Raw genomic sequence first — 26,789 nt, forward strand, 5'->3', positions numbered from 1 at the left:
TCCAGCTGAGTTTACTAGACCTTCAACAAAGAATTAACAATAATATTGCTCAAAGAATTCCATAAAATAGAAAAGATGGAAACCCTTCCAAACTTATTCTATGTGGCTACCATCACCCTGATATCAAAATTTACATAAAAGAAAAAAATAACTTGAAATCAGTATTCATGATGAACATTGATGCAAAAATTCTCAGTAAAATTCTGGCAAATTGCATACAAAAATATTGCAAAGATAAGATATTACTGTCCATTGCTGTGAAACAATAAGTTTCAAGGAAGTTTCATTCAGTGATGCAAGGTTGGTTTAACATATGGAAATCAATAAACATAATTTATCACATCAATTGACTTAAAAACAAGAATCATATGATCATCTTAATAGATGCAGAAAAATATATGACAAAATTTAGCAATCCTGTTCAAAGCACTAGAAAAACTAGGGGTAGTGGGAACATACTTCCACATTATAAAAATACATATATGCATGGGCTCTCTCTCATACAGTGAGGAAGTCCATGGAACAAGGTAGAGGTGAATGTGGCTGCAGAGTCACTAATCAAGACCTCTGGAGACAAAGAGGGAAGCAGGTCTGTTTTTATTTTTATTTATTTATTTGTTTATTCATTTATTCCTAATTTTTTAATTGATTTTATTATTATTTTTTAAATACATGACAACTGGGGAATGCATTACAATTCTTATTACACATATAGAGCACAATTTTTCATATCTCTCTCTATATAGTACATTCATACCAATTTATTCCATTATACATGTACTTTTTGTAATACACATATATACCACAATTTTTCATGTATCTCTTTGTATATAAGGTGGTGTTGACACCCAATTCAAGTCTTCATACATGTACTTTGTATAATGATGATCATCACATTCCACCATCCTTGCTAATCCCCTTCTCCCTACCTTTACCCTTCTACTCCTCTTCTATCTAGAATTAATCTAATCCTCCCATATTCTCCCTCCCTACCCCACTATGATTCACCACCCTTATATCAGAGAAAACATTTGGCATTTGTTATTTTGGGATTGGCTGACTTCACTTTGCATTATCTTCGTCAACAACATTCATTTACCTGCAAATACCATGATTTTTTTTTAATGCTGAGTAAAATTTAATCTTTTTATTTTCACATTTTTTTTATTCATTCATCCACTAAAGGACATCTTGGTTGGCTCCATAGTTTAGCTATTGTGAATTGTGCTGCTATAAACATTGATGTGGCGGTGTCCCTGTAGTATGCTGTTTTTAAGTTCTTTGGGTATAGATCAAAGAGAGGGATAGGTGGGTCAAATGGTGGTTACAGTCCCAGATTTTCTAGAAATCTCCATATTGCTTTCCAAATTGGCTTCAGCAATTTGCATTCTCACCAGCAATATATGATTGTGCCTTTTCTCCCACATCCTCTCCAAACTTGGTGTTTGTCTTCAAATTGGCTGCCATTCTGACTGGAGTGAGATGATAGAGTAGTTTTGATTTGAATTTCTCTGATTGCTTGAGATGATGAGCATTTTTTCATATATTTGTTGATTGATTGTATACCCTCTTCTGAGAAATGTCTGTTCAGGTCCTTGGCCCATTTGTTGATTGGGTTATTATTATTATTTGTGTGTGTGTGTGTGTGTGTGTGTGTGTGTGTGTGGTGTGCTTAGCTTTTTGAGTTTTTTATATACCCTACAGATTAGTGCTCTATCTGATGTGTGAGTGGGTAAAAATTTGCTCCCAGGATGTAGGCTCCCTGTTCCCTTCACAGATTATTTCTTTTTCTGAGAAAAACCATTTTAGTTTGAATCCATCCCACTTGTTGATTCTTGGTTTTAATTCTTATTAAGGAAGTTGGGGCCTAGCTCCACATGATGGAGATTAGGGCCTACTTTTTCTTCTATTATATACAGTCTCTAGTTTAATTCCTAGATCCTTGATCCATTTTGAGTAAAGTTTGTGCATGGTGAGAGATAGGAGTTCAATTTCATTTTGTTGCATATGGATTCCCAGTTTTCCCAGCACCATTTATTGAAGATACTGTCTTTTCTCCAGTGCATGTTTTTGGCACCTTTGTCTAATATAAGATGATTCTAATTTTGTGGGTTAGTCTCTGTGTCCTCTATTCTGTACCATTCTGAACCAGCCTGTTTTGTTGCCAGTACCATGCTGTTTCTGTTACTATTGCTCTGTAATATAGTTTAAGGTCTAGTATAGTGATACCACCTGCTTTACTCTTCCTGCTTAGAATTGCGTTAGCTATTTATCTTGAAAAATAAGAGTATTTTTCAAGATTAATTTCATGATTGCTTTTTCTATTTTTATGAGGAATGCCATTGGGACTTTGATCAGAATTACATTAAACCTGGATAGTGCTTTTGGTAGTATGGTCATTTTGATAATATTAATTCTGCCTATATAAGAGCAAGGTAGATCTTTACCTCTTCTAAGGTTTTCTTTTATTTCTCTTTTTTAGGGTACTGAAGTTTTCTTTGTATAGATATTTCACCTCTTTTGTTGATTCCAAAGTAAACTTCTTCTCAGAGGATTGTCACTGATATACAGAAATGCCTTTTGTTTATGGTGTTGATTTTATATCCCGATATTTTTCTTAATTCATTTACTAGTTCTAGAAGTTTTCAGGTGGAGTTTTTTTGGTCTTCTGTATTTCTGTAGTGTCTGTTGTGATATTGCCTTTTTTATCATTTATGCTGGTGATTTGAGTTCTCTCTCTCCTTCTTAGCATGGCTAAGGGTCTGTCAATTATATTTTTTTCAAAAAACCAACTTTTAGTTTTGTCAATTTTTTGAGTTTATTCTTTAATTTTGATTTCATAGATTTCAGTGCTGATTTCAATTATGTCTTGCTTTCTATTGCTTTTACTGCTGATTTTTTTCTTTTTCTAGGGCTTTGAGATGTAAAGTGTCATTTATTTGTTGACATTTTGATCTTTAAAGGAATGAACTCCATTTGTAATGAATTTTCCTCTTAGTTCTGCTTTCATAGTGTCCCGGAGATTCTGATATATTTGGTCTGTTTTTTCATTTACCTCTATGAATTTTTTAATCTCCTCCTTGATATCTTCTATAACCCATTGTTCATTCAATAGCATATTTTTCAGTCTCTATTTGATGCAGAAATTGATTTCCAATTTCATTCCATTATGATCTGATAAAATGCATACTACTATCTCTACTCTTTTGTATTAGTTAAGAGCCTTAGTGATTTAGTGAGACCATCTCAAAATAAACAAATGAAGAGGGCTAGGAATGGAGCTCAATGGTAAAGCATCCCTAGGTTCAATCCATAATTCCAAAAATATATATATATCTTTTTAAGCAACAGGACCGCTGCAGTCTTGTGTCAAGTGTTCCAAAGCAATCAAAAGTGACATTTTGAGTTTTAGCAGTTTTCCCACAGATCAGCTTATGGTCTTGCAAAAAAAAAAAAAAAAAGTCTGTGACAGTCGGCTCTTCCAAGCTTCAGTTTCTCCTTGGCTCTGTGGCCTTTTCTCCACTTATTCACATGTCCTTGACCACTCTAAGCTTTTCTTTGTGTCCAGTTGCATTCTTTGTTTCTTCTGACTCCAGCTCCATTTTTCTTTTTCACTGCTATTACTGACAAGGGTGACCTACTTTGATTTGTAGGTGTCCTGTCTCTCCCATTGCAAAGACCGCTACAGTGTCTTGTGCCACAGACAATCCTTCCCCCCTCACTTATTTTGGGAATTTGCTTCCCTAATATCAGGTATATTACTAAACCTGTAGTCTCCTAAATTCTCAATTTTTCCAAGATTCCAAAGACTTTCACTTAGCTTTTCAAGTTAAAGTCTAATAAAGGAGCTTGCTCCCTCCTATGAACCTTCTGGCCACTAAATGATGACATCCCATTAAAGTCAACATAGAAATTAATCAGATGCTTAATTTTTCATGTCTTAAATTATGGACAACAGGTATCAGGGAGGTGATTATTATAAGCATCAATCTGATAACACCAGAAGGCTCCTGGACATGCTAAGAATCCTCAAACAGTAATCTAGGCTGACATGTTAACTCTGCGGTGGTATAGAAATTCTTATCAAATGAAATGCAGTGCCTACCATTAGACTTAGACATCAGAATTTTAGAATTCCCCAGGCCATTCCAAGGTACATATAAGTTAGGAAACCAGGGCATTTATTTTTTAACCTCACATGTATGAATTTCTTTTTTTAAATTTTATTTTCAATTTGTTTTAATTAGTTATATGTTGTAGTAGATTGCATTTTGTCACATTGCACACAAATGGAGCACAACTTCTTCCCTTCTGGCTGAACATGGTGCAGAGTCATACTGGTAGTGTAATCATAGGTGTGTGAATTTCAATTCATATGGAATTCATGTAAATTGTTTAGCTTCTTTTCACATACTTAGCCATTCAGATTTTATCTCTGCTCACATACTCTGAACATTTTTTCAATTGAGCTTTGTTTTCTTTTTATTGATTTGTAAAATGTCTTAATATTCTGGATACTAGTCTGGATACTGCCCATATAAACAGTCAATATAGACATATATATATATTTTGTCTGTGTGTGTATGTTATTTAAGGAAACCTCCTTTGCATAGACATTGTAGAGGTAAGTGCATGTATTTCATTTTAAAATTATCATAAGGGAGGCATTTTAATTTTTCTGTATAGTTTAAGGTCTGGATCTGACTTTATCTCTTCCTTATGGATAACTAACTGTTCTCACTATTCTACAGTCCTATTTTACTCCATGTTTCAGTGCCACAAGGGTCATATGCCAAGCTCTTATATAAAGATTGTTCTATTTCTAGCCTCCTCAGTGTATTGACCTCTTCGTATATTCTTACGATAATGCCAACTATTTGAATAATGATAGTTTCATAGAAAATATAATATGATCATTAAAATCCTTTCATTATATTTATATTTCATTATTTCTAATTGGCTTACCCACAGGACTTTCTGCAGGCCTGCAAGTGAGTTAAGATTAGCTCATCAAGCTTTATGAAAATGGCACTGGACACTATTGTGTGTTACCTATTATCCTACTTCCTTTCTTCCTGGACACAGAGTTTAACTAAATTTCTAGTCATATGGCCAGTATCAGTCATTGTTTTGTGAGCAGGAATACTGCACCCACTTCCAGGCCAGCTGTAAAATCCCCCATTAATGGCATTCCAAACCCCTTTTACTTCCAGACAATTACAGGTAACTGCAGAGACCCTACTATCCTATTTGTGCCTAAAAGATGAAAGACTTTTAACAGGAAGCATCCTCCTTCTGAACATAAGTAAAAAACAGACCTATATTGTGTCTGTTTTTTTTCCCTATTTTTCATGGTAACTAATAATCCCTAGGTTACCACAGAGTTCTTATGAGGTTCTAGTTGAAAATGAAATGGATGGAGGTGGGTGGACATCTCATCGTTGCACAGAGTCTTCATTTCTATTAATTAATTCTTTTGTGACTTTAAATAAGATTCCATTTTTCCTATTTTTTTGCATATCATTTAAAAATATAGTCTCTGGATTATTATAGTTCTTCTTACCATGGAAAATGCATTTTTAAAGTCTTATATTTTTAGAAGTTTTCAGGAGCTGGAAATGTAGTTTTTGCTAAAGCACTTACCTAACATATGTGACACCCTGAGTTCAACCCCTAGCACTGGAAAAAAATTACACACACACACACACACACATACACACAAACATAATTGTGATGTATAGGGGGTTGTATTTTTAATATATATATTTTATTTTATTTATTTTTATAAAATTTAACTTATATAGTCATATATTTTGGAGAGTTTTAATAAATTATATAATTGTGGACTATGACTAGGCCCCACCAACAGAACATGTTCATCTCCCTAAAATACTCCCCAGCAGCCCTACATAGTCACTTCCTGTTTTCATTACCACCACTAGTCAGTCACTAGGCTGTTTGGTGTCTGTAGCTTTGCCTTTTCTAGAAAATGCCTACAAATGAAAGTATGACTATGTCATCCTCTCTTAGATATTCTAAGTATTAAATTTGAAAATTGGTTTAATGTCATCCTTTTGATTGTTCCACCTTTAATTTCTTTTCATTCTCTTTGTTTAGTGGTTACCTCTCCACATTGAGGTACTGGTGATGGAACCCAGGGCCTCACAACATGCTAAGCAAGTGTTCTTCCACTGAGTAACACCTTCCCCTCTTCTTAAATTTTGAGACTTTGTCTCACTAAATTGCTCAGGTTGGCCTCAAATTTGTGATCTTCCTGCCTTAGCCTCCAAAGTCACTAGGAATACAGGCAGGTACCTCTGGGCCCAGCTCAGGATTATCCTTTGTTAACATAATCCTCACTTAAAAATCTGAAGTTAACAAATTTCTCAGAGTAAGCAAGGAATTAAAAAGCTTTAACCGTTCTTAGTCCTGTCCTACACAACTGTTGTGCAAATCCATGATACAGGCATTAAAAAATTATGATCAGTACATTGTATTTACCCACCGACTTATCAATTTCTTTGTTCATTATTGCCTCTGGATACAACTGCATCCTGGGCCCAGTTGGTTTTTTCAAAGTCCCTATTTTGTTATTTATCTGAAAAAGTGTCTCCATTTTGTCCTCATTCTTCGTTTTTTTTAATTCATTCTTTATTTTATGGTGCTGAATATCAACCCAGGACCTTCTGCATGTTAGGCATATGCTGTATCACTGAGCTACACCTGCAATTATTTGTTCTCATCCTTTAATAATCAGTTAGTAAATGTAGAATTATTGGCTCATCAGTAATGTCTTTCAAGATATTGGGATATTAGTTTGCTATTTTTTGCTTTTGTTGAGAAGTCATAGGTCTATCATCTAATTTTAGATTTTGTGACTTTGTTTTCTCTCTGTTTTCCTCAAAGAAGTTTTCTTTTATTTTCATATTATATGTTTAGGTGTAAATCTATTTTGATGTAGCATACTGAAGTTTTACTGTATTTTCTGTCTGAGGATGCATGTCTTTCATCAATTCTGCTAGAATTTCATCCTCACCTTATTCCTTTTCCACAATCTTTTTGTATTGCACCAAAATGTGTTGGCACATTCATTGGGCATTCTTGCCCTATCTTCCTTTCCTCTTAAATGTTTTATATCATGTTTTCAATTTATCCTTCATGCTCTATTTCAGGCCATTTCTTCAAATATATAATCTAAGCTTCCCAATTCTCTCCTCATTTGAATCTATCCAGCTTCTAACCTCTACCATAAAGACTTTGGTACTTTGAAGATTATATTTTTTATTGACTTTGAACCTGTAAAATTTGCACTAGACTAGAAAACAAAATCATCTCAAATAGACTTCTGAGTTAAAGGTACCTCAAGACAATTCAGTTTATTTTGGTCAGAAATTTGCCTGAAAATCCTCTCAGCATGTCATAACTTCCATTAGCCTGAGTCATTGGTTCTAAATGGGGAGCAACTTTGCCCCTCAGAGGCTATTTGGAAGTATCTGGACATTTTTGGCTTTTACAGTCAAGAAAAGAGGAAAATGCTATATGCATTTTAGTAGATCTGTTGTTCACTGTTCCTCAGTGAACAACACACACTCCTGTCACATACACACACCCATACACACATACACACACACACACACACTTCATAGTGCCAATACTGAGAAACCCAGCTCTCATCTCACCAGTTAGATTTAAACTCAATAATTTCCCCAATTATATAAGCAAACTGATTTACAAATTCCATTTCAGTTTGAAGTTGGTTGTGTTCTTTGATGCACATTTGCATTAGATGGGTACAATTTACTGCCTTTGATTGCCTGCAAATTTCAGGAAGTGAAGACCTTCAAAGAATGTAACAACCTTACAGAACACAGGAGGATATAAGCTTTGGACACACCCTGAGAAAGCCAATGGATTTTTTATTTTCAGTGAATATTTATGTGTGTGTATTTCTTCAGGAAAATTGTTGACAATCTTTTCCAAGAGAAGACGACCAGTTCAGACCTTGTGCTATGAATGTTTTCCCACAACCATGGGCTTCACTTGGTTCCTTTTCAATAAGCATATCTCAAAGAGAAACATGCAGGCACTGACAAATGAGAAGGTGGCAGTCAGGATTCCTAGTGGGAATACATAGGAGAAGTGCTTCTTTATTAGATATCGTTTGCTAACAGGAAAGGTAGTTGGAAAGTCAAGGGTTGTCTGGCCATAAAAATCCTTGGCAAAGTTCCAGCTCACTGCACCAGCTGTACAACCACAGCTCAGGAAAAGATAGAAGGATGAGATATTGTAACACATTTTCAGGTAATCTGGGAATGGGGCTTTGATCCAGTTTAGCATGATGGCCATTGAGGTGAAAACCAAGACTACTGTCTTCATAAAATTAGCCAACAACATTAGGTCCTGCCCATATTGAAGTTCAATCGAAATGACCCAGCTCTTGTTGATAGTGCTGTGCATTGGAAAATCAACAATTGTACCAGAGACATTAAGCTTTTGATAATAATAAGCTTCCCAAAGTCCAATGAACACAAACCGAACCTTCTTGCTCTTGAATTCCCATATGCGCCAGGATTTGCTGTTGGCTAGGCTTACCCCAAAAACCCATGCCAAATAACTGCAAAGAAGGCCAATCGTTTTGCATATCCATTTCTTCACTTCAGGAAAACTGTAGACGAGTCATGAAGTCCAGCCAGGACCACAAAAGGGTGTAGGAAAACAAACTGTTAGTATGAGTAATGGTTCAGAGCATGGCCAATATTTATATGATATTCTTCTTGTATAAAAGATGTTTATGTGTTTCTAATGTGTAATATTCTTCTAAATATTTAAAATATTTTATTTCTTCAAAAAAGAAAAAAAGAAGCCTAGAAATCCATGATTATGGCAGGAATATCAATTTGTCCATGACTTCAGAGAAAATTTGGAAATAGCTATTAAAAGCCAAAATGTGCTACTTATCTGGCAACACTAAATCTGAGAATTGAAGCCAAGAGTCTGCAAATGCATATGTAATGGGATGTCTGTTTCAGCATCATTTGCAATAGAGAAAAATTGGATAACCCTATGTGCCAATCAACAGATGAATACTCAAACACATTACAATTGTGTGAGATTGCAGTGGAATATTATGTGGTTATTATCAAGAATGAGTTAATCTCTATGAGCTGGAGAAAGAAAGAAAAAAATGAATAATGATACATATGGAATGACAATTTGTGTCAAAAGGCAAACATACCTGATTTTCTTATATATACAAATAGATATGAACATCAGTTTTTAAATTTTAAAATATGCATACAAAAGAAGTAACAAAAGTAATTCTAAGGGTAAGGTAATTCATTTTTTACATTTTTTTACATAGTTTGTATATTTTTTAATGAAAAGTTTACATACATTTATAATTAAAGCCAGAGCAAATATAGCCTTAAAGATCCATATGGAAATCATGGTAAATCATGTCATTATATTTTACCCACTGTTTGCTCAAATTCAAACTTTAGATAGTTTGGCTTCTTTTTGATGCAAATTAAAAAATATTCAGGTGTATTTTACATGAAGCAAATGTCTTCTATGAAGCTAAATTTATGTCACATTTATTCCATGAACAACTTATGTGGATATCTGGTCAATTTCAGGTGTGTTAGTAATAATAAAAAATTACCCCGAGAGAACCTCCCTTTGTGGTTTAGCAGAAAGCATAGAAAGCATAATGTAGGTCCAAAGTCACTAGGCATGTGGCACAGAACAGGAAGAAGATTTTAGGGGCTTCCAAATAATTACTTTATTACTACAAAGCTTTGTATCTGTAACACATACCCATTTCCACAGTCTTCTGTGAAATATGCTTCTAATTATATGAAAGCTGCAGTTTAACTACTTGGGAAGTTACAGCAGAACAAATTGCTAGTTTGGTTAGTTTGCTGTCCATGAGCAAATCCCTGGAATGCTGGCCTGAGGGAATGGACCTAGGATCAGTAAACTTTGATGGAGGGAAGGAATCAGAAAGGAGAGTGTTATAGCTGCCAGGGAAATGTGCTAGCTTGGGGAAGGTTTGGTGCTTTCCATATCTGAAACAGGGTGTGGGACATGTTTTTCCAAAGACCAAATTTCAATAAGCCTATATAACTTATTTAAAATTTACCCATGTGTTTTGTAGGTGAATTCACACATTTGGAAGATGTTTGGATAACAGATGTTCTTTGGAGAAGCAGGAAATGTTGGTCAGGGAAGGGGAAATATCCCGCCAGAATGAAAAGTTACACAAAAGAGATGAACCACCTACAGGAAAAGAAGAGTCGTTAGATAGAATTTGGAACTCTAAACAAACACTAACAAATTCCTGGCTACAACACAATAGTCTTTACATAATCACTCTATCCTTTGGATAGGACAGGCCCCAAACACTTGCAAATATTAATACATCCCCATGTATTCATATGATAGCCTTACATTATGTTCTTTGTTTTAGAGTTGAGGGAATGGAGCAAAATGTTGTTGAATAAGATGCTCATGTATATTCAATAAGTTGCATAGATTTATGTGGAAGTGCAGTCTCTACAGCCCTCACAGTTAGACAAAGTACAGTTTGGCTCTCTTCATGGGGAATAGTATTTTTTTCTCATGAAGCGTATCAACAAATAGATAAGCCCTATGTCAATTATAAAAACAGTCATTCATGCCATTCATTGTCCTGTGAAAATGAAAGTATGCCCTAGTGATAGAAGCATATTGAGGGGAAAAAATTTACTTCCTGTCTCCTTATCTCAGCTTAAATGGAGACATTTTACAGTGCCATACTTTTATCCAAAATTTAAAAAGTACAGGGAAGTTGTAGAGAAATTTGACACCTGTGTATTGCTGGTGGTAATACAAAATGGGTGTAGCTATGTGAAAACTGGACAGTGATTCCTCAAAAAATCTAGATTGAGCATGTGACCCAGCAAGCCAAATTAATGGCATGTGCCTCAAATTTTCCAGGCAGGTTTCTTGGATATATGTACAGTTATAATCATAGAATTATTCACAGTAATGGAAAAGTGATTCCAATTCAAATGTCCATTGATGAATAAACAAAAGGCTCCATGTATAAAATGCAAAAGAAGAAAACTCTGACATTTGGTATAACATAGGTAGACTTTGAAAACAGAGTGCTGAGTGAAATGTGCCAGTCACAAAAGGCTAAATACAATATGGATCCCAGTTATACAAACTCCCTAAAGGAGTCAAATTCATGGAGGCAAGAAGTAGAATGGTGGTTGCCAGGGGCTGGAGAGGAAGAAATGGGAAGCAAATAGGGACAGAGCTTCAGCTGGGGAAGATGAAAATGTTCTGGAAATGGATGTAAACAATTAAATGTATTTCATAACATAAAACATGTAGATTTGAAAATGGTTAATATATCAGCTTTATGTTTCCTATGTTTTACCATACTAAGAAAGTAGCACCTCAAAGGGCAGATGCTTTATTTGTCAAGAGCAAATAAATTTTCAATTTATAGAATGAAAGGTTAATAAAATAGGTACTTGTCACTCTGTTTTTCTGTGTGCTTAACAAAACACTGTTGAAATCCTGAGAACTGTTTGCTAATCTTGTTCCCAGAATGTGCTGTTCCCAACTGCCAAACTGCAGGATGCACTCCCTCACTCGGTTGCAGGCAAACTGCCCACTTGCCCTGACCCATCAATGAACTTCCCTCCCTGCCCTCTCCAGGGAAAGTATATAAGCTCTGCTTAAGCTGTTCTCAGGGCTCTTTGCTCTATTCAAGTGAGTTCTGAGCCCCATCATGCTGGTCTCCAAATAAACCCTTTTTGCTGTTGCATGAGACAGTCTCTTGGTGGTCTCTTCCTCTGACGTTTCGCAGGTCCCTTACAGAAGGATGGTCACTTTATGGTTTTGTATTGCCATCACTTCAGTTTCCCAGCTATGAGTTAATCATTTACACCTGGCCTCACACACTCAGATTCATGACTGTTTACATTAAGAGAAAAGAGATGGTAAAGATAGTATTACTCAATGTCATGAGTTATCATTTACATTCAGAGTAATACTCAGATGCCCTCAGTTAAAAAATGCCAACTGTAAAATCAGTAGGCCCTAACCAAAAATATAATGAGGATCCTTTACAAAATAAAAATGGCCCCACCTGACCGATTTTGTGGTTCCATCCAATGTCAATCAAGCCTCTTCATGGAGATGATGAAATGCTGAAACCAAAAGGACATCTGGAAATGTTAAGAATCTCTTTAACTGGGGAAAAACAAGAAGTCACCACAGTTACCCCAAGGAATATTCAAAATGTGAAGGAGGATTTTTCAGAAGTACAAATTAGAGTAACCACCAAATTGTAAGGGAAATAAGTAAATCAAAACATTCTTATGTTTCTATGACTACTCTTGGCAGACAATTCCAAGCAATATACTTATAAAGGACTGGAACAGAGAAGGAGTTGAGAAATATTTCTGGAACAGAAATTACTTCCTAAAAACTGTTACCTGATAGTGCTTAAAGTTTTGTAAATATATGTAGTTTTCATTTCATACTTACTATGGTCAAAATTCTAGAAATTCCCACATAAAGTGAACCAGGAATAAAAGTGAGCAGAGAGGAGAGAAGACAGATAGGGATAATGAAGAGGGAGAAACTATAGTTTTTGTTGTTTTACTTGTATGTTTTGCTTCTTTTCACTTTATATTTGAGGTATAATTTCCATAGAACAAAATACACAAATCTTAATGTGAAAATCAATATATTTTCACATCGTTTTATACCTTGTAACCTATACTTGATCAAGATACAGAATATTTCCCTCTGCCAAAAAGTTCCTGTGTGGCCTCTTGCCGGTCATGAGCCACCATGTCCTGCCCATCACCCAGATATAATCACTATTTGGATTTTTCTTATCAGTTGCTTTTGTGTGACTCTGATTGGAAAACACAGAGTGACTTTTTCTCCATATGCTTTTTAAATTTAATCTGTATTGTTAAATGTATCAGCATTTTATTTTTGCATAGCATTTTATGGTAGAAGCATGCACAATTTGTGTGTCCATTTTCTATTGAGCGACACTAGGTTGCCTTTAGTTGGGGCCAATGAGGAAAAAATTATTAAGATTAAAAATAATCCATATTCTTCTCCTTTAATTGTGTTTATGCTCAAAAAGCAGTAGGAAATTTATATTTTTCAAAATTATGTTTCTATAAGTCATGTAAATGAGTAGAAGTTATAGGGGCATTTGACCATTACCAAAGAAAATACCATTGTCACCTGCCCTGATTTTCTCAGTTGAGCAGACTCCCTCTTAGGAGTCAAGAGAACCTGAGGAAGGGCAAACAGTTGGAATCTTCTAAGCTCCCTAAATCCTGCCTCACTCTTTTAGAGCAAGAGTAGGCATCCTAAGGGGGATGGAAACACTGAGATTATTGGAGGAGGTACGGAACATCCAATAAATCTTTTGAAGAGAATCTCAAGTAATTAACGCCTCTATTTCTCCTTCCTTTGGCAGCATGGCAGAGAACTGACAGGAGCTATGGATCAGAAGAAAAAACTACAGTGCTGAGGGTATCTGTAGATAAGAAGACTTGGGGTTTTTCCTCCAGCTTTAACCTCTGATGAGCGGGGAGTCACTTAGAATCTCTAGACTTTAGTCCTTCATGTGAAAGACAGGAGAATCCTACCCCAAATCTGATTTCTCACTATGAGAACACCTTGGTTCCCACACTCAGACCCATTTAGCACATTTCCTGAGACTGCCAAAGTGTCTTCCAGAAAGAGAAAGGTAACTCCTCAACCAGGGGATACTTGACTCCTAAAGTATGATGAAGCTGTCATTTCATGGAATCTCCTCAGAACCTGAGCCAGGACTTAGGATTGCGTTGGGGAAGAGGAAGGTATCAGAACTGCCCTCTCTGCCCACCCTCCCTCTCATTGATGACTCCTTTCTTCCTGGTTATAACAAAATATGAGGTATACTGCAAAACTACTATATTGATGCAGGAAGTGAAATGATTAAATTATCAGAATAGTAACCTGATCAATGGATTATACTTTTGAAAAAAAACTACAGTCTGAAGGTATCTATCTGTAGATAACTGGGTATGGCTGGAAGAAATATGTCTCTGGAGGCACACTTGGGGGTATTTTGTTTCCTTGCTTCAAATCTCTTCGATTCTTGGCTGTCCTGAGTTGAGCCACTTATCTCTACCAGGCATTTTCACTGTGGTATTCTACCTTACCCTGAGCTTGGAACAATGGAAATGGCCAACCATGGACTGAGAGAAACCATGATCAAAGTTGATCTTTTTACAAATTTTTGAAACAGTCATGAAAATATGAATTATATGCTAATTTCATGGGATCTAGGAACAACTAGAGAACTGGTAAAGTATTGTTTCTGAGTGTGTCTGTGATGATGTTTCTAGAGCAGATTGGTAGCAGGAGTAGAGAATTTAATGGAGAAGATATAACCTTAATGTAGCACTACCCAATAAACTTAGAGGCAAGATACAACAGAAATGAATTATTTCTCTCTCTTGAACTTGGGACATTGAACCTCAGAACTCTAGGCTTTAGGTACTTTCACAAGCAGACATCAGGACTTACATAAGCAGCCCCCAAAATACCTGGTTCTAAGGCTTTCTGACTCAAAATGAGCCATACTCCCAACTTCTGGCACCTCAAGGTGTACAGTTTGCCCATGGCCTATTGTAGGACTTCTCAGCCTCCACTTCTGCATGAGTCATTTTCTTTAATGTTTGTGGTATTGTAGCAAAAAAGAGGGTGAGGACATGGAAATATGGAAGCAACATTGTATTAATGGCACCCAACACAGAGGAATAATTTCCAAAATCTAAGCCTTGGATGCATCAGGGCTTTGACTTAAAAAAAAATGTCTTTATTTTTATGTGGTGCTAAGGATCAAACCCAATGCCTCACACATGTGAGACAAGGGAGCTACAACCCAAGCCCAGGGATTTGACTTTTAAATAAGCAAGCAAATTCAAGGAAATTCAAGGAAAGAGAGTTTGTGCACTTCCATTGAAGGGTGCATTCCATATTTCTTGTATGGGTACAAACTTGTCAACAGGCTAGGGCTTTCCTCTCATGGTATCTTGGGACTTTTACAGCACTGAGCCTAAGGTGCAGGGCTATTCTGTTCCAATTGTGATGTTTCCTTTTTCTGCTACTGTGGTCATCTTGTTAGAGTTACAATCTATCCACTACAAGCCTCTAGGGTTAAGGATAGTGTGTGGTTTCTGTTTTTCAGTGTGCAAAACTACAACCTGACAGCTCTTAAGCTGATAAAGTTTCCACATTGTTCTATGACTATGTTTGTATGAAAAATTGGCTTAATATTCAAATCCACATATCAGGAATTTCAAATGAATATAGTGACAATGAAGTTGTTCAAATCCTTGGTATCTGTTGATTCAGTTCTAGGACATTGCCATCCCCACAAACAAATTAACTTGCCAGTATTCAGGAACTTTATATAAAAATACATAGCACTTGATGTAGTGTTTAATTTCTATAAACTTGCAATTTGAGGTTCTGAGAGAGAATGATCAAATTCCAGCCTCATCTTTATAAAACCATACCACATACTGACAATTTATTTATTGCTCTGGCAATAAATAAAAAAAAATAAATAAAAAGTAAATAAATCAATAGTAGCTTAGCGGTGGAGCAACCCAGGGGTCAAATCCTTAGTGAGATTCTGTCTCAAAATGTTTTAATAAATTTATGTGATATAGAACCACTAGGACTGGTTTCCCTCAGAAAAAAATACACTGAAAGGTTGGGGATTACGCTTACATGCCGTTTTTAATCTCCTACACTAAAGAAAAATTCATATGCTTTTGAAATGTATTCTTTTTGACAAGTTGTGGGAAAAAAGACATTCACATAGATTGTTCATTGGAGTGCAAAATGAATTACGTGTATACTACAATATTGGACATATTATTAAAGCTGCAGATACATTGACTCTTTGATTCAGCATGACTAGATATTTATCCCAAAATTACTCAGTAATAACACAAAAAACTATGCAATTATCATATTTATATGTGCTTCTTCTTACATATATAATGGGTTGAATAAACTAGGGTACATTCACAAAATGGAATAGTATACATATACATAGGGTACATTCACAAAATGGAATAGTATACTTCACATGTTTAAAACAAGAAATATCCTTGCCCAGTGATAAGAGAGTTATGTCCAGAAATTTACTAAATGAAGAAAGCAAGGTGCCTAATAGCATTCTGTGAGTGATGCAATAGATCTGAACATGCATGTGCACAAGCACACACGTACACCCACCCATACATGCACCCCTCACCCCCCTACACACCTTTATATTTGCAAACCAGACACAAAAATGTAAAGTTTCCTATAGTGAGAAAGAACAGAATGTGGTTAGGAACAAAGGTTTTTGTAGATGATAAAATAGGTTAAGTAGTTTTGACTTTGAAATTATGTAAAACTTCACATGTTTAAAACAAATATCTCCATTAAAAGAATAAAAAGCAATTACAGAGAGTAGGAAACAAGATGATTAAATTTTCTTATCAAAGAATGTCTGAATATAATATTTTGTTTATACCTAACAGGTTTAGACACAATGGAAGGCGGAAAAACAACAACAACAACAACAGCAGCAGCAACTTGAAGCTTGATAGTGTTGCTTCAGAGTAGGTTTTAATACAGTTATGCACATGAATTACTATGAAGTCTACATGCTATGTTATTAAAAGAAACTTGAAAAAGTTTATCAAGGATTTTGAGTTTTTTAAAGTTATTGGGATTGTGAGGTATCTTATAGAGATGAAAGAATACAGAAACCGTAAGTGTATACCTTAATATGTTATCGCAAGTAAAACATCCATCTACATACCACTCTTAAATTTATTCAGTACAACCACATAATTGCTTTTCTTTATAGTTATATGTCCTCAGCATGCAGTTGTTAATATAAATTAGCCTTTTTTCCAAAATGGGAAAGGCATTCTTGTGGGGCTGACCTATTTCAATCAATATTGTGTTTTTGACACTCAGATTATGATTTTAAGTGGCTAGTTTTTTTATATTTTTAGATATTTGTGACATGAGTTTGATTTTTTTTAAATAAAATACAATTAAATATTTTTAAAAATTTGAAGTCATCTATTTGTTATAGCACCTAGCAGGTGTTAATGTAGACAGAGTTTCAAGAATATGAGATAATATTTATGGTTGGTTGAATGTAAAATGCTGATAAAACTGTAATGAAGCATAAGTTGACAATTTTATTTTTTTATAGCACTGATTATGTTGGGAAAATATAAACCAAAATGCTACTGAATTCTGAGAATACTAACAATTTGTCTTCTTTTTAAAGATAAATGTTTTACTTTTTACAACTGGCAAAAGTATTGAAATATAGCAGTGTAGACAAAATGTGTATTGGACATGTATATCTTCTTAATGGTATCACATTTCTTGAAATCAATTATGGTAGAAAAATTCAAGAAGTGAGATCAAAGTGCTCACTAATGTTCACTAATGCTCTTGATAGTAGGAATAAAATGATTTGGGAGGCCACTAATATGTGAAAATGGAAGATGCATAAGTAAATTCCATAATTTCATTAGCTATGTCATCTTATAGGAAGTGCTCAAAAATTTAAGAAAGATTTTAACTGTATATTAATTTGTGGGAAGATGGAAAAAATGTAGAACATTTCTGTTGTTAAATAGATCCTCAAGTGTGTGATTTTTATCTGAATTGATTTTGTTTCTGATTATATGTTTAATGGACCGCCTTTGAGTTAAATTTCTATGTGAATTGGGACTGAAATTCCCATAAACAACCATTAATGAAATTTCCTATTCCTGTTCTTTAAGCAGGGTGTCTCAATAGCTCTTTTATGAAACAGGTTTTCCAGCCTAAAGGTTTACCTCAGTGATAGCATGCTTAATCATAGTATGTATAAAGCACTCTATTAGATCTTGAACAATTTGTGTGAAAATGTGTACACACAGACATACACAAAGTAAGTTTTCTGTCTAATGTAGAAAGGGTCCATTGCTTTATTATTCTGCGTGTTAGTAATATTTTTAATATAAAATTTTTCTATAAAAATAGCATTTCTCTAAAAATAGCATTTTTCTAAAAATTTCCTCTAAAAATATCCCATTCAAAAGCACAATTATTTGCCTTACAGAAAGATTAAATAAATATATAACATAATATGTGATATATTCAGACCCATACATTTCTGTGCCACATAGGGGAAATATTCAATATAGTTTCATATTTTTATTTTATACATAAAATATTACATATATATACATAAAATATACCTATATGTAATATATATAAATGTTCTACAAATCATTATATATTTATTTATAATAGTAATAATTTTTATAAATTATTGGAGAAATGTTTTTTTAATCAATATCCCATGAAATGTTTTTAAAGAAAACTGACTAGAGATCCAAAGATGTTCTCAACACTATTTATATAGTACAACTATAAAAAAGGTAGGAATTGCAGACCTATGATCTCTCCCAATAGTTCAATGGAGATTGATTAGAGCCTTTGCAATTCTATGTGGAAAATCTCTTCAAAGCCTTGAAGAATTCCACCTTTGAATTGAGGATGAGCATTAACATATAATATAAGGCCTGAAATTACTGTTATTTTAAGTAAAAAAAAAAAAAAAAAAACATGAAAATCTTTCATTGACATCTGCCTCTTGGGATCACATTTTTTTTTCCTATTTTATTGTGTTCTCCAGAGTGGGAAATCAGCTCTATGGGTAATCTCTCTTGAATGTTCTGCTATTGCTCATCTGTTTCTCCCCCAACCAAATGACTTCCCTTGGGTATCTGTTCTGATATCATTAATAGAAGCTTCATGTCTTCTGACCTTTGAGAGTCTCCACTGCTGAGTACTGTCATCCCAGGGCAAATCCACAACTCACTAGTGAGAAAACAAGGCCAATATGTACATTTATGGACTAATGTAGCCATGGAGACTCGTGTCCAAACCCTATATTCTATATAGTTTTATATTTTTTCATTCAAGGTACTATTAATCAAAGATTTCAAATTATTCTATTTCCAGCTACATCTTCCATCACCACCTCTGATACCTAAGCAACGACTTGGGTAGGCCAGAAGGTTAATAGGTTTACCATCTCAACCTAGACTTTTCATTGGAAATCTGGGACTAATGTTGACTTTTAAAACTTGTGTTTTTAACAGAATTCAAATTTATTTAAAGGTTGCAAAATAGATCTGAGAATTCTTATTAATCTTTACCCAGCTAGTCCCTAAATAGAGATCTTAACATTAAGGTGTTAAGTAACCATGATACCATTACCAAAACCTGAATGATAAAGTGATGTGATACAGGTTTTAATTTAATTCCACCACTCTTCCCTTTTGGGTCTAGTTGAGAACCCAATGCAGAATCCCACCTTGTCTTACTGCTTTATTTATTTATCTATGTCTCCTATCTAGGACAGTTCCTCAATATTTTCTGTCTTTCTTGGTCTCAACATTCTAAAAACAGTGTTGATCACCAGTTTTTGATTTGACAGATGTTTCTTTATGACTTAAATGAACACTAGCATTTTTGTTAGGACAAGCCAGGACTGACATGTATCCTTCACAGTGCATCATATTCAGGGTCCATGATTCTATGTCTTATTGTTGGTGATGGTCTCATGACCAAGGAGGTTTCTGTTGATTTCTCCATTACAAATTTCTCTTTCTTTTTATCTTATTTTTCTATTGTATTTAATAACTGTCTTGGGGTAATTACTTTGATATTAGCAAAACCTTTCTTTTTCACCAACCAACTTTAGCATTCATTGATGGATCTTACCTAATACAGTTATTACTACATTATTCTTATTTTTTAATTTTTTTCCCAATTTTTCCACAAACAATATGATATTCAACATACAGTATAATATTCCACACATAGTATTGGGTTTGTAATAGACACAATTTATGATATTGAGGTTGCTTCCCTCTACCACAATTTCTTCACTGTTTTTAATATGAATTAACACTGAGTTTTTCAATTTTTATTCTAATAGATATAATCACATAATTTTTCCTCCTTTGATTTATATAAATGAGGTACTACGTTGTTAATTTGCATACATTGAACAGATCTTTCTTTCCTGAAGTGAAGCTGAAATTTATCATGATATAAAATCTTAATATGTTTTTGAATGAAGAATGTGAATATCTTACATTTATGTTTGTAAGGGTTATTGGTGTCTCATTTTCTTTCCTTGGTATGTCCTTTACTACATTTGTTAATGGGTGATATAGGATTCATAGAACAAATTGTGAAAGTTTCCCTCATTGCTGTGTCATAAAATAATTTGAGAAGCATTGGCATTAGTTCTATTAAAAATGTGGTAGAATTCATATGGTAATTCATTGTTTCCGGTTACTTCTATTGTTGGAAATCTTTTAAATACTTCTTTCACTATTTTATTTGTCATTGGTCACTTTAAATTTTCTATATTGGATTGATTTTCTGTGGATAGAATTTATGGGATGGAAATTTATCAATATATTTTGGATTTTTCAAGTTATTACAAAGTAAGTTTTAATAACATTCACTATCACTATCTCAAAAATGTCTGTGATTTTGTTCCATGTTTAATTTTATCTTATTTATTTTGTTCACTTTGACTGTTAATCAATTTTTCTTCTCTTCAAAGAACAAATTCTTTGTTGCATTGATCCATTATATCACTTTTATTCTCTTGAATTTAATTCTGTTTTAATCACTTCTGTCTTCCACTGGTTTTGGAATTAATCTCTTTTTGCTCTTTCAGGACCTTAAAATGTAACATTTAATTTCTTATTTGAAATTGATACACAGGCATGCTATACTTCAAAATTTCCCTTTCACTTTAATTAAGGGAATGATATGTTCTTTAGGCTGTGTTACCAAAACTGTTCCCAAGTGATACTATTATCATATAGGGAAAGAAATGAGGTGACTCATGCATTCTCTGTCAAATACTTGGCAAACTGGCAAGCAAATAGGTTTTATTTAAAGGAAGCTTTAAAGAAAGAAAGAAACTTTTGTTTCAAAATTTCCAAGGTAGAAACTCTGGGGCAAAGAAAACTTTTATAAGAGAAAATGTATCAAAATGGGACAAATGGCCAGAATAATACATATACAGATGCATTTGATTTATGCAAAAATGCTGGAGTAGCCGGTAGTCTCCACTCTGAGCCTCCTAGGTAACCATAAGGTCAGGGAACATGTAGCTTTTTAGTTTTAAACTCAGCATGAGGAAGTTGTTTTAATTTCATTGGATCTCTCAGTTTAATTATTTCACTAATGCTTTAATTACAGAGTAAGTTTAGAGATAAAAGGAAGCCCCAATAATAATTAAGGAACTGGTTAAAAGGTTTTCACAATTTTTTATATCCCTTCCCCAGTGAAACCTAAAGTGAAGAGTCATCTAATATGTTCTTTTTTTCTTAGTCTCAATGGAGTATTATCTATAACAACAATTACCAGTGTTACCATATTTCTTGATTCTATACAGAGTCATAAACATATGAACATAAAGAATTTCTCCCATTTGTTTTCACTGCTGTAACACAGATGAAACTGGAAATATTTTTATAATATAATGGTCCATTAGAGGGTCAAATCTTTTGGTCTATTTTATATTGAGGCCAGACAACTCTACAAGAAAAACTTAACCTTTTCCTTTTATGTCTTCCCTCCTTAAACTTTGATAAATCGAAATGTATCATACTGGGGAGTACTTAGGAATTGTTTCTCTCTCTCTCTCTCATATATCAGTTTCAGGGCTTGCTCTATGGCCTGCTCCTTGATTGGTTGCAATAAATTGTTTGGTGGCTGCCTGTAATCTGCTTAGCTACTACCTGAGACTAAATAAGGAACATAGTGCATATACACAGCAACTGTGCAATAAAATCAGACCTGTCTCCTGTTTTGACTCCAGAGGTCTTGATTAGTGACTCCACAGCCACATTCTCCTCTACTCTTTTCTGTGGACCTCCTCATTAGATGAGAGAGCACCCATATAGCTGGTACCCAAACAGGGACCTGAGGTAAGCCTATACAAAAAGGTGTAGCCCCTCACACACCAGTGAGGAAGGGGAAATGGGGAACCTACTGAGTTCCATCAAAGATCCACAGCTGCAAGTACTACTTACTCTCTTAGATAGTAGAGGTTTAACCATGAAGAAGAGAAAAGCTCAGAAGTTCTGGAGTGTTATAGTAAACAGTAGCACTTAGATTAGTGCTGTTGATGTTTTTGATCCTAGGATATGGGACAAGATAATGGCAAATGTGTGGCAAGCCGAAGTGAGACATGGGTATACTTCACCATTACACCATATATATTTCCTATTGTGACAGCCATTCAGTAAAGTTTAGCGGGCCCTGAAACAGCATATAATGATGACTCTGAGGGAAGATGAAGCTGTGAGAGATTAAAAAAAAAGGGGGGGGGGACAAGTAGATGCAAAAGCCTACTTCAGTGCAAGCAACTTCAGGAGGCCCAAGAAACTTGGGGTAAAAATTTGCTTCAAAGCAAGCAGCACAACAGGTGCAGGACAGAGAGAGACAAGAAAAAGTACCACTAGCCTTCATTGTGTAGAAAGATGTGATCACCAATGGTGCAAGTGCACCTTCTATTGACAGGAAAAGATTATATCTTTCCCTGTGTCAATGGCAACTTCCTCCTTATGAGGCAATGCCAAAGCCAGCAAGGGATTATGACAGCTTAGAAATTACTAGGTCGCCAGATGTCCCAAGCCATAATCTCCCAGAAACCCATTCCAGGAGGCCAGAGAGTCTTTTGAAGATCTATGTAGGTTAAGAGATAAAAAGTGGAGTTAGGGAATAGAAGATTTTAGTCAAAATGGGCCTCACACTACCACACCCTGCCATTTGGTATCCACACACATTGGGTACCCTGAAGAAGTTAAAAAAAAAGTAGTAAAAGAGAATGGGACCCAGGGGCTATTTACAGAGCATATGCTCAAATCACTCAGTCTTTAACTTACTTACCCTAAGAACTTGATAGACATAGCCGGAGCAGCTCTTGGCCTGCATCATTTTTGAAGTGGCAGACATTTTTCTATGATGAATCTGAATAGTATTGGGAATCAGAGCCATATCACAAATGTCAACCTCCCAGCTAAATACTTGCAGGGAGAAGAAATCTACAGTTTCTCTGTGGTAGAAACTACAGGCCCATCAAATTATTTTGATCAGGTGTGGCTCTGTGCTCTAAGAGCCTGGTGGAAATTGATAGCTGGGGGAGGTACAGTTTCTATACAGGGCTTAAGGCAGAAAGAAATAGAAGCTTTGCTGCAGTTTATTGACAGAGTAAAGAAGGCATATAATGAAGGAGCTAGGGAGGCCTTAACCAAGGTATTGATCTGGGAAGAACTAAATAAGGAACATAGAGCAGCAGAGGTGCCAATATGTAATGCCATACTAGATGACTGGATTTTGGCCACACATTTTATAGGGACACAAGCCACTGAAGTCTCTCTGCTGGCCTCAGCCATGGCAGTTGCATAAAAGCAGAAGTAAGAAGGCTTGCAAACAGCCAGTCAGAGACTGCAAAAAAAGAAAACAAATGCACCCTTTTTTCCTATTAGCCCTTTACAACTGCTAGAATCCCTGAGAGTTAAAATCTAATCTAATACTTTATGACAAATGGATGTCACACACTATGCACCATTTTTGGGGGAATATATATATATATATATATATATATATATATATATATATATATATATATAATGTTTTTTTTCATGTAATCATTGATACGTATTCAGGCTGTATAATGGCCATAGTCTCCACAAGAGAAACCACAAAAAATGCCATTTTACACTTATTAAAATGTTTTGTTGTTATGGATGTTAAAATGTCTAACAATGTCTAACAATGGGCTAAACTATACTAGCAAGATATTTAAGCAGTTTGCAATAATTGGCATATATGACACTAACTGAGAGCCCCTATAACCATTAGGCTCAAGGCATTATAGAAAGAACACACAAGTAATTTTTTAAAGACCTTTCTACAAAAAAAGAGGGGAGGGGAAACTATACCAAATCCCCTCACAATGCCTTGAACAAAATCTTACTTGCTTTATATTTTCTTTTAATTTCAAAACTTTCTACAGAAATAGCATTAGGCCCCCCACATGGGGCCCTCCAATCTACATATGGCCTTATAAAAGGATTTCATAACAAATGCATGGGATAGTCCAGAGCCCCACCTAACCACAGGTTGAGGGTTTGCCTATATTAACAAGTGCCTTATCCCATCTAGGTACCTGACAGAAAAGTCGAGCCCTGAACCCCCAGAACTATCAACAAAGAAGATAAAGGAACTAACTCTGGAGGAGACATCTTGCAAGCAAACGACTCAACAATGCAATTGTACCTCACAAAAATTAACCTGGGATGATACTAAAGGTCTTGTTGACCAAGCCTCCAGATTGATTCCTTTGTCTTGTGGCAAACTCATACATGGGCCTATCATAGTGGTCTTGTTGTGTTCAGTGAAGCCTCCTTTCAGGTAAATTGAGCCCTGGTCATTAGACCAACCCTTAGGTCAGTTGCTAATTGGGAAGGGGATTTACTCAAGCTCTTCTCTAATTATTCCATCCTTATTGATCCTGAGTTATCCATTTAGGAAATGACTATATCCTGGAATGCCAGCATTTCCATACCTATTATGCCCATTTGTTTTTTTGTAAGTAGATAATTAAACCTATAATCCAGACAGTCCCCTCTGTTTTGCTTTCGAATGAAACTATTTAGATAACCATAGTAATTCATATGTTGAGCTGTCTCTCAAAATGTTAAGAGACCATAAATTTTTTCAAGAAATCTGTGATAACATCAAGAGGACAAATTTATGAATAATTGGAGTAGATTAAGGCCTTAAAATACAAGAAAAAGAGTTACATGAATCTTTTCAATAAAATTAATACCAAAAAAACCCCAAAACAAAACAAAATAAGAATACAATAAAAATTTAAATATAAGGAGCATATAAAACTTCAAATATACAAAATCACAATATATTTAGAATTCAAGACACATTATAATGAAATCCTTATAGTATAAGGGTAGAATTTTAAAAGCTATAAGAGATAAATGGTTGGTCATATTGCAAGTTAAATCAATTTGGATTTTAACTGATTTCTAAACCTAGGCCCCCAAAAGCCAGAAGAGATAAGAATAATATATACAAAGATAAAAACAAACAAACAAACAACAACACAAAACAAATAAACAAAAAAAAAAAACCAAGTATACTAAGGAAAAGAAAGTAAACTTCAGATGAAAGATGAAACAAAATCTTTCCATGATAAACATAGGCTAATGGTATTTATATTTAGAAAGGCTGTGCTACAAAACATATTCAATAAAATATTTCATGAAGAAGAAATGAAACCAAACCAGGGAGTAATTATCATAGAAGAATAGTCAATTAAGGGAGAATCAAATCCAATTTAAACACAAGCAATAAATTAAAATGTTAGAAAATATTTTTTTAATAATAACATTGAATATATGGTCAAACCACTCAATTAAAATACATAGATTGGCAGATTAAATTTTTAAAAAAAGAGACTCACCTGACAAGACATAAACAGACTGAAGGTGAAAGAATGGGAGAAGTCATACCATTCACATGAGTCTTATAATAAGAATGGCTAGCTATTCTCATATATTTTAAGATAGATTTCAAGCCAAAGTTAATCAGAAGATAAAAAAGAAGGGTGCTTAATACTACTTAAGAAAAATCAGACATCAATAAGATAAATGATGAAATATATGGCCCAAACAATGAAACATCTGCATACATCCAAGAATTATTTTTCAATATTAAGAATAAAATATATCATAATCCATCTTTTTTTAAAAAATGACCTTACCAAGCCCCTCTTACCAATTGTTTATAACCCAAAATAAATTAAATAAGAATTCTATAGTACTAAGAAGTAAAACTAATAATTTGGACCGATTAGACATCTGTAGATTATTTTATCCATCAACAAATGAATTTACTTTCTTCTCAGCAGCACCATGAAATGTTTTTATAAAATAGATAATATTTTAGGTCACAAATAACTTCTTACTAGCTAAAAAAATATTATTCTATCAGGTCATAATGAAATAAAGATAGAAATCAATGATGAGATAAAAGCCAAGAAAGGCTCTAAAATGTTTGAGTAATGAATAAATAGTAGGAGAAATTTTAAAAATCCAAGAAATAAATGAGAATACTGATAAAACATGTCAGAATCCCTGGAACATTTTAAAGAAAGTTCTAAGTTCTAAAGAAAATTTCATAGCACTGAGCTATACATTAAAATAATAGAAAGATGCCAAGTAAACAATCTAATATTATATGTGAAGGTCTAATAAAAACAAAACAAGACCAAAAAAAAATTAAAAACACCAAATCATTTGAGGACAGAACATAATTAAAATCAGAGTCAAAATCAAAGAAATTGAGAATAAATAAATACAAAAGATGAACAAAACAAAGAGTTTGTTTTTGAACATATCAGTGACAACAATAAAATTAAAATTGTTTTCCTAACACTTTCAACCCAAAGTTTCCAGTATAAGAATCCATCTACCATGTTCTACTAGACCCTTAAAGAAGAAATAATACCAATCTTTTCAATTTTTGTTCATGAAATAAAAAAATGTCAAACGCATCTTAAAAAGCACGTATGACTCTGA

The 26,789-nt window shown here is 34.4% G+C and overlaps 1 protein-coding gene across 1 annotated transcript; it reads right to left on the bottom strand.

Annotated features, from left to right (window-relative positions):
• Nucleotides 1-8,007: 8,007 nt before the first annotated feature.
• Nucleotides 8,008-23,096, bottom strand: LOC124095508 (uncharacterized). The gene is made up of 2 exons (XM_046448676.1): nucleotides 23,077-23,096; nucleotides 8,008-8,665 (listed from the first exon to the last, which is right to left on the bottom strand). Exons 1-2 carry the CDS (start codon nucleotides 23,094-23,096, stop codon nucleotides 8,008-8,010), a joined length of 678 nt encoding a protein of 225 aa, XP_046304632.1.
• Nucleotides 23,097-26,789: the final 3,693 nt, after the last annotated feature.

The sequence above is a fragment of the Marmota monax genome, unplaced genomic scaffold (genome assembly GCF_021218885.2).
Source record: "Marmota monax isolate L192 unplaced genomic scaffold, Marmota_monax_Labrador192_F-V1.1 WCK01_AAM20220418_F8-fsc00547, whole genome shotgun sequence".
Taxonomy (NCBI): domain Eukaryota; kingdom Metazoa; phylum Chordata; class Mammalia; order Rodentia; family Sciuridae; genus Marmota; species Marmota monax.

What these genes read in the sequence shown, in the direction of transcription:
- LOC124095508 (XM_046448676.1), bottom strand. Translation starts at nt 23,096, where the DNA reads ATGTCTATCAAGTTCTTAGG. An exon ending in ATGTCTATCAAGTTCTTAGG is followed by an intron (nt 8,666 to 23,076) that starts GTAAGTAAGTTA and finishes ACTCGTCTACAG; the next exon opens with TTTTCCTGAAGTGAAGAAAT.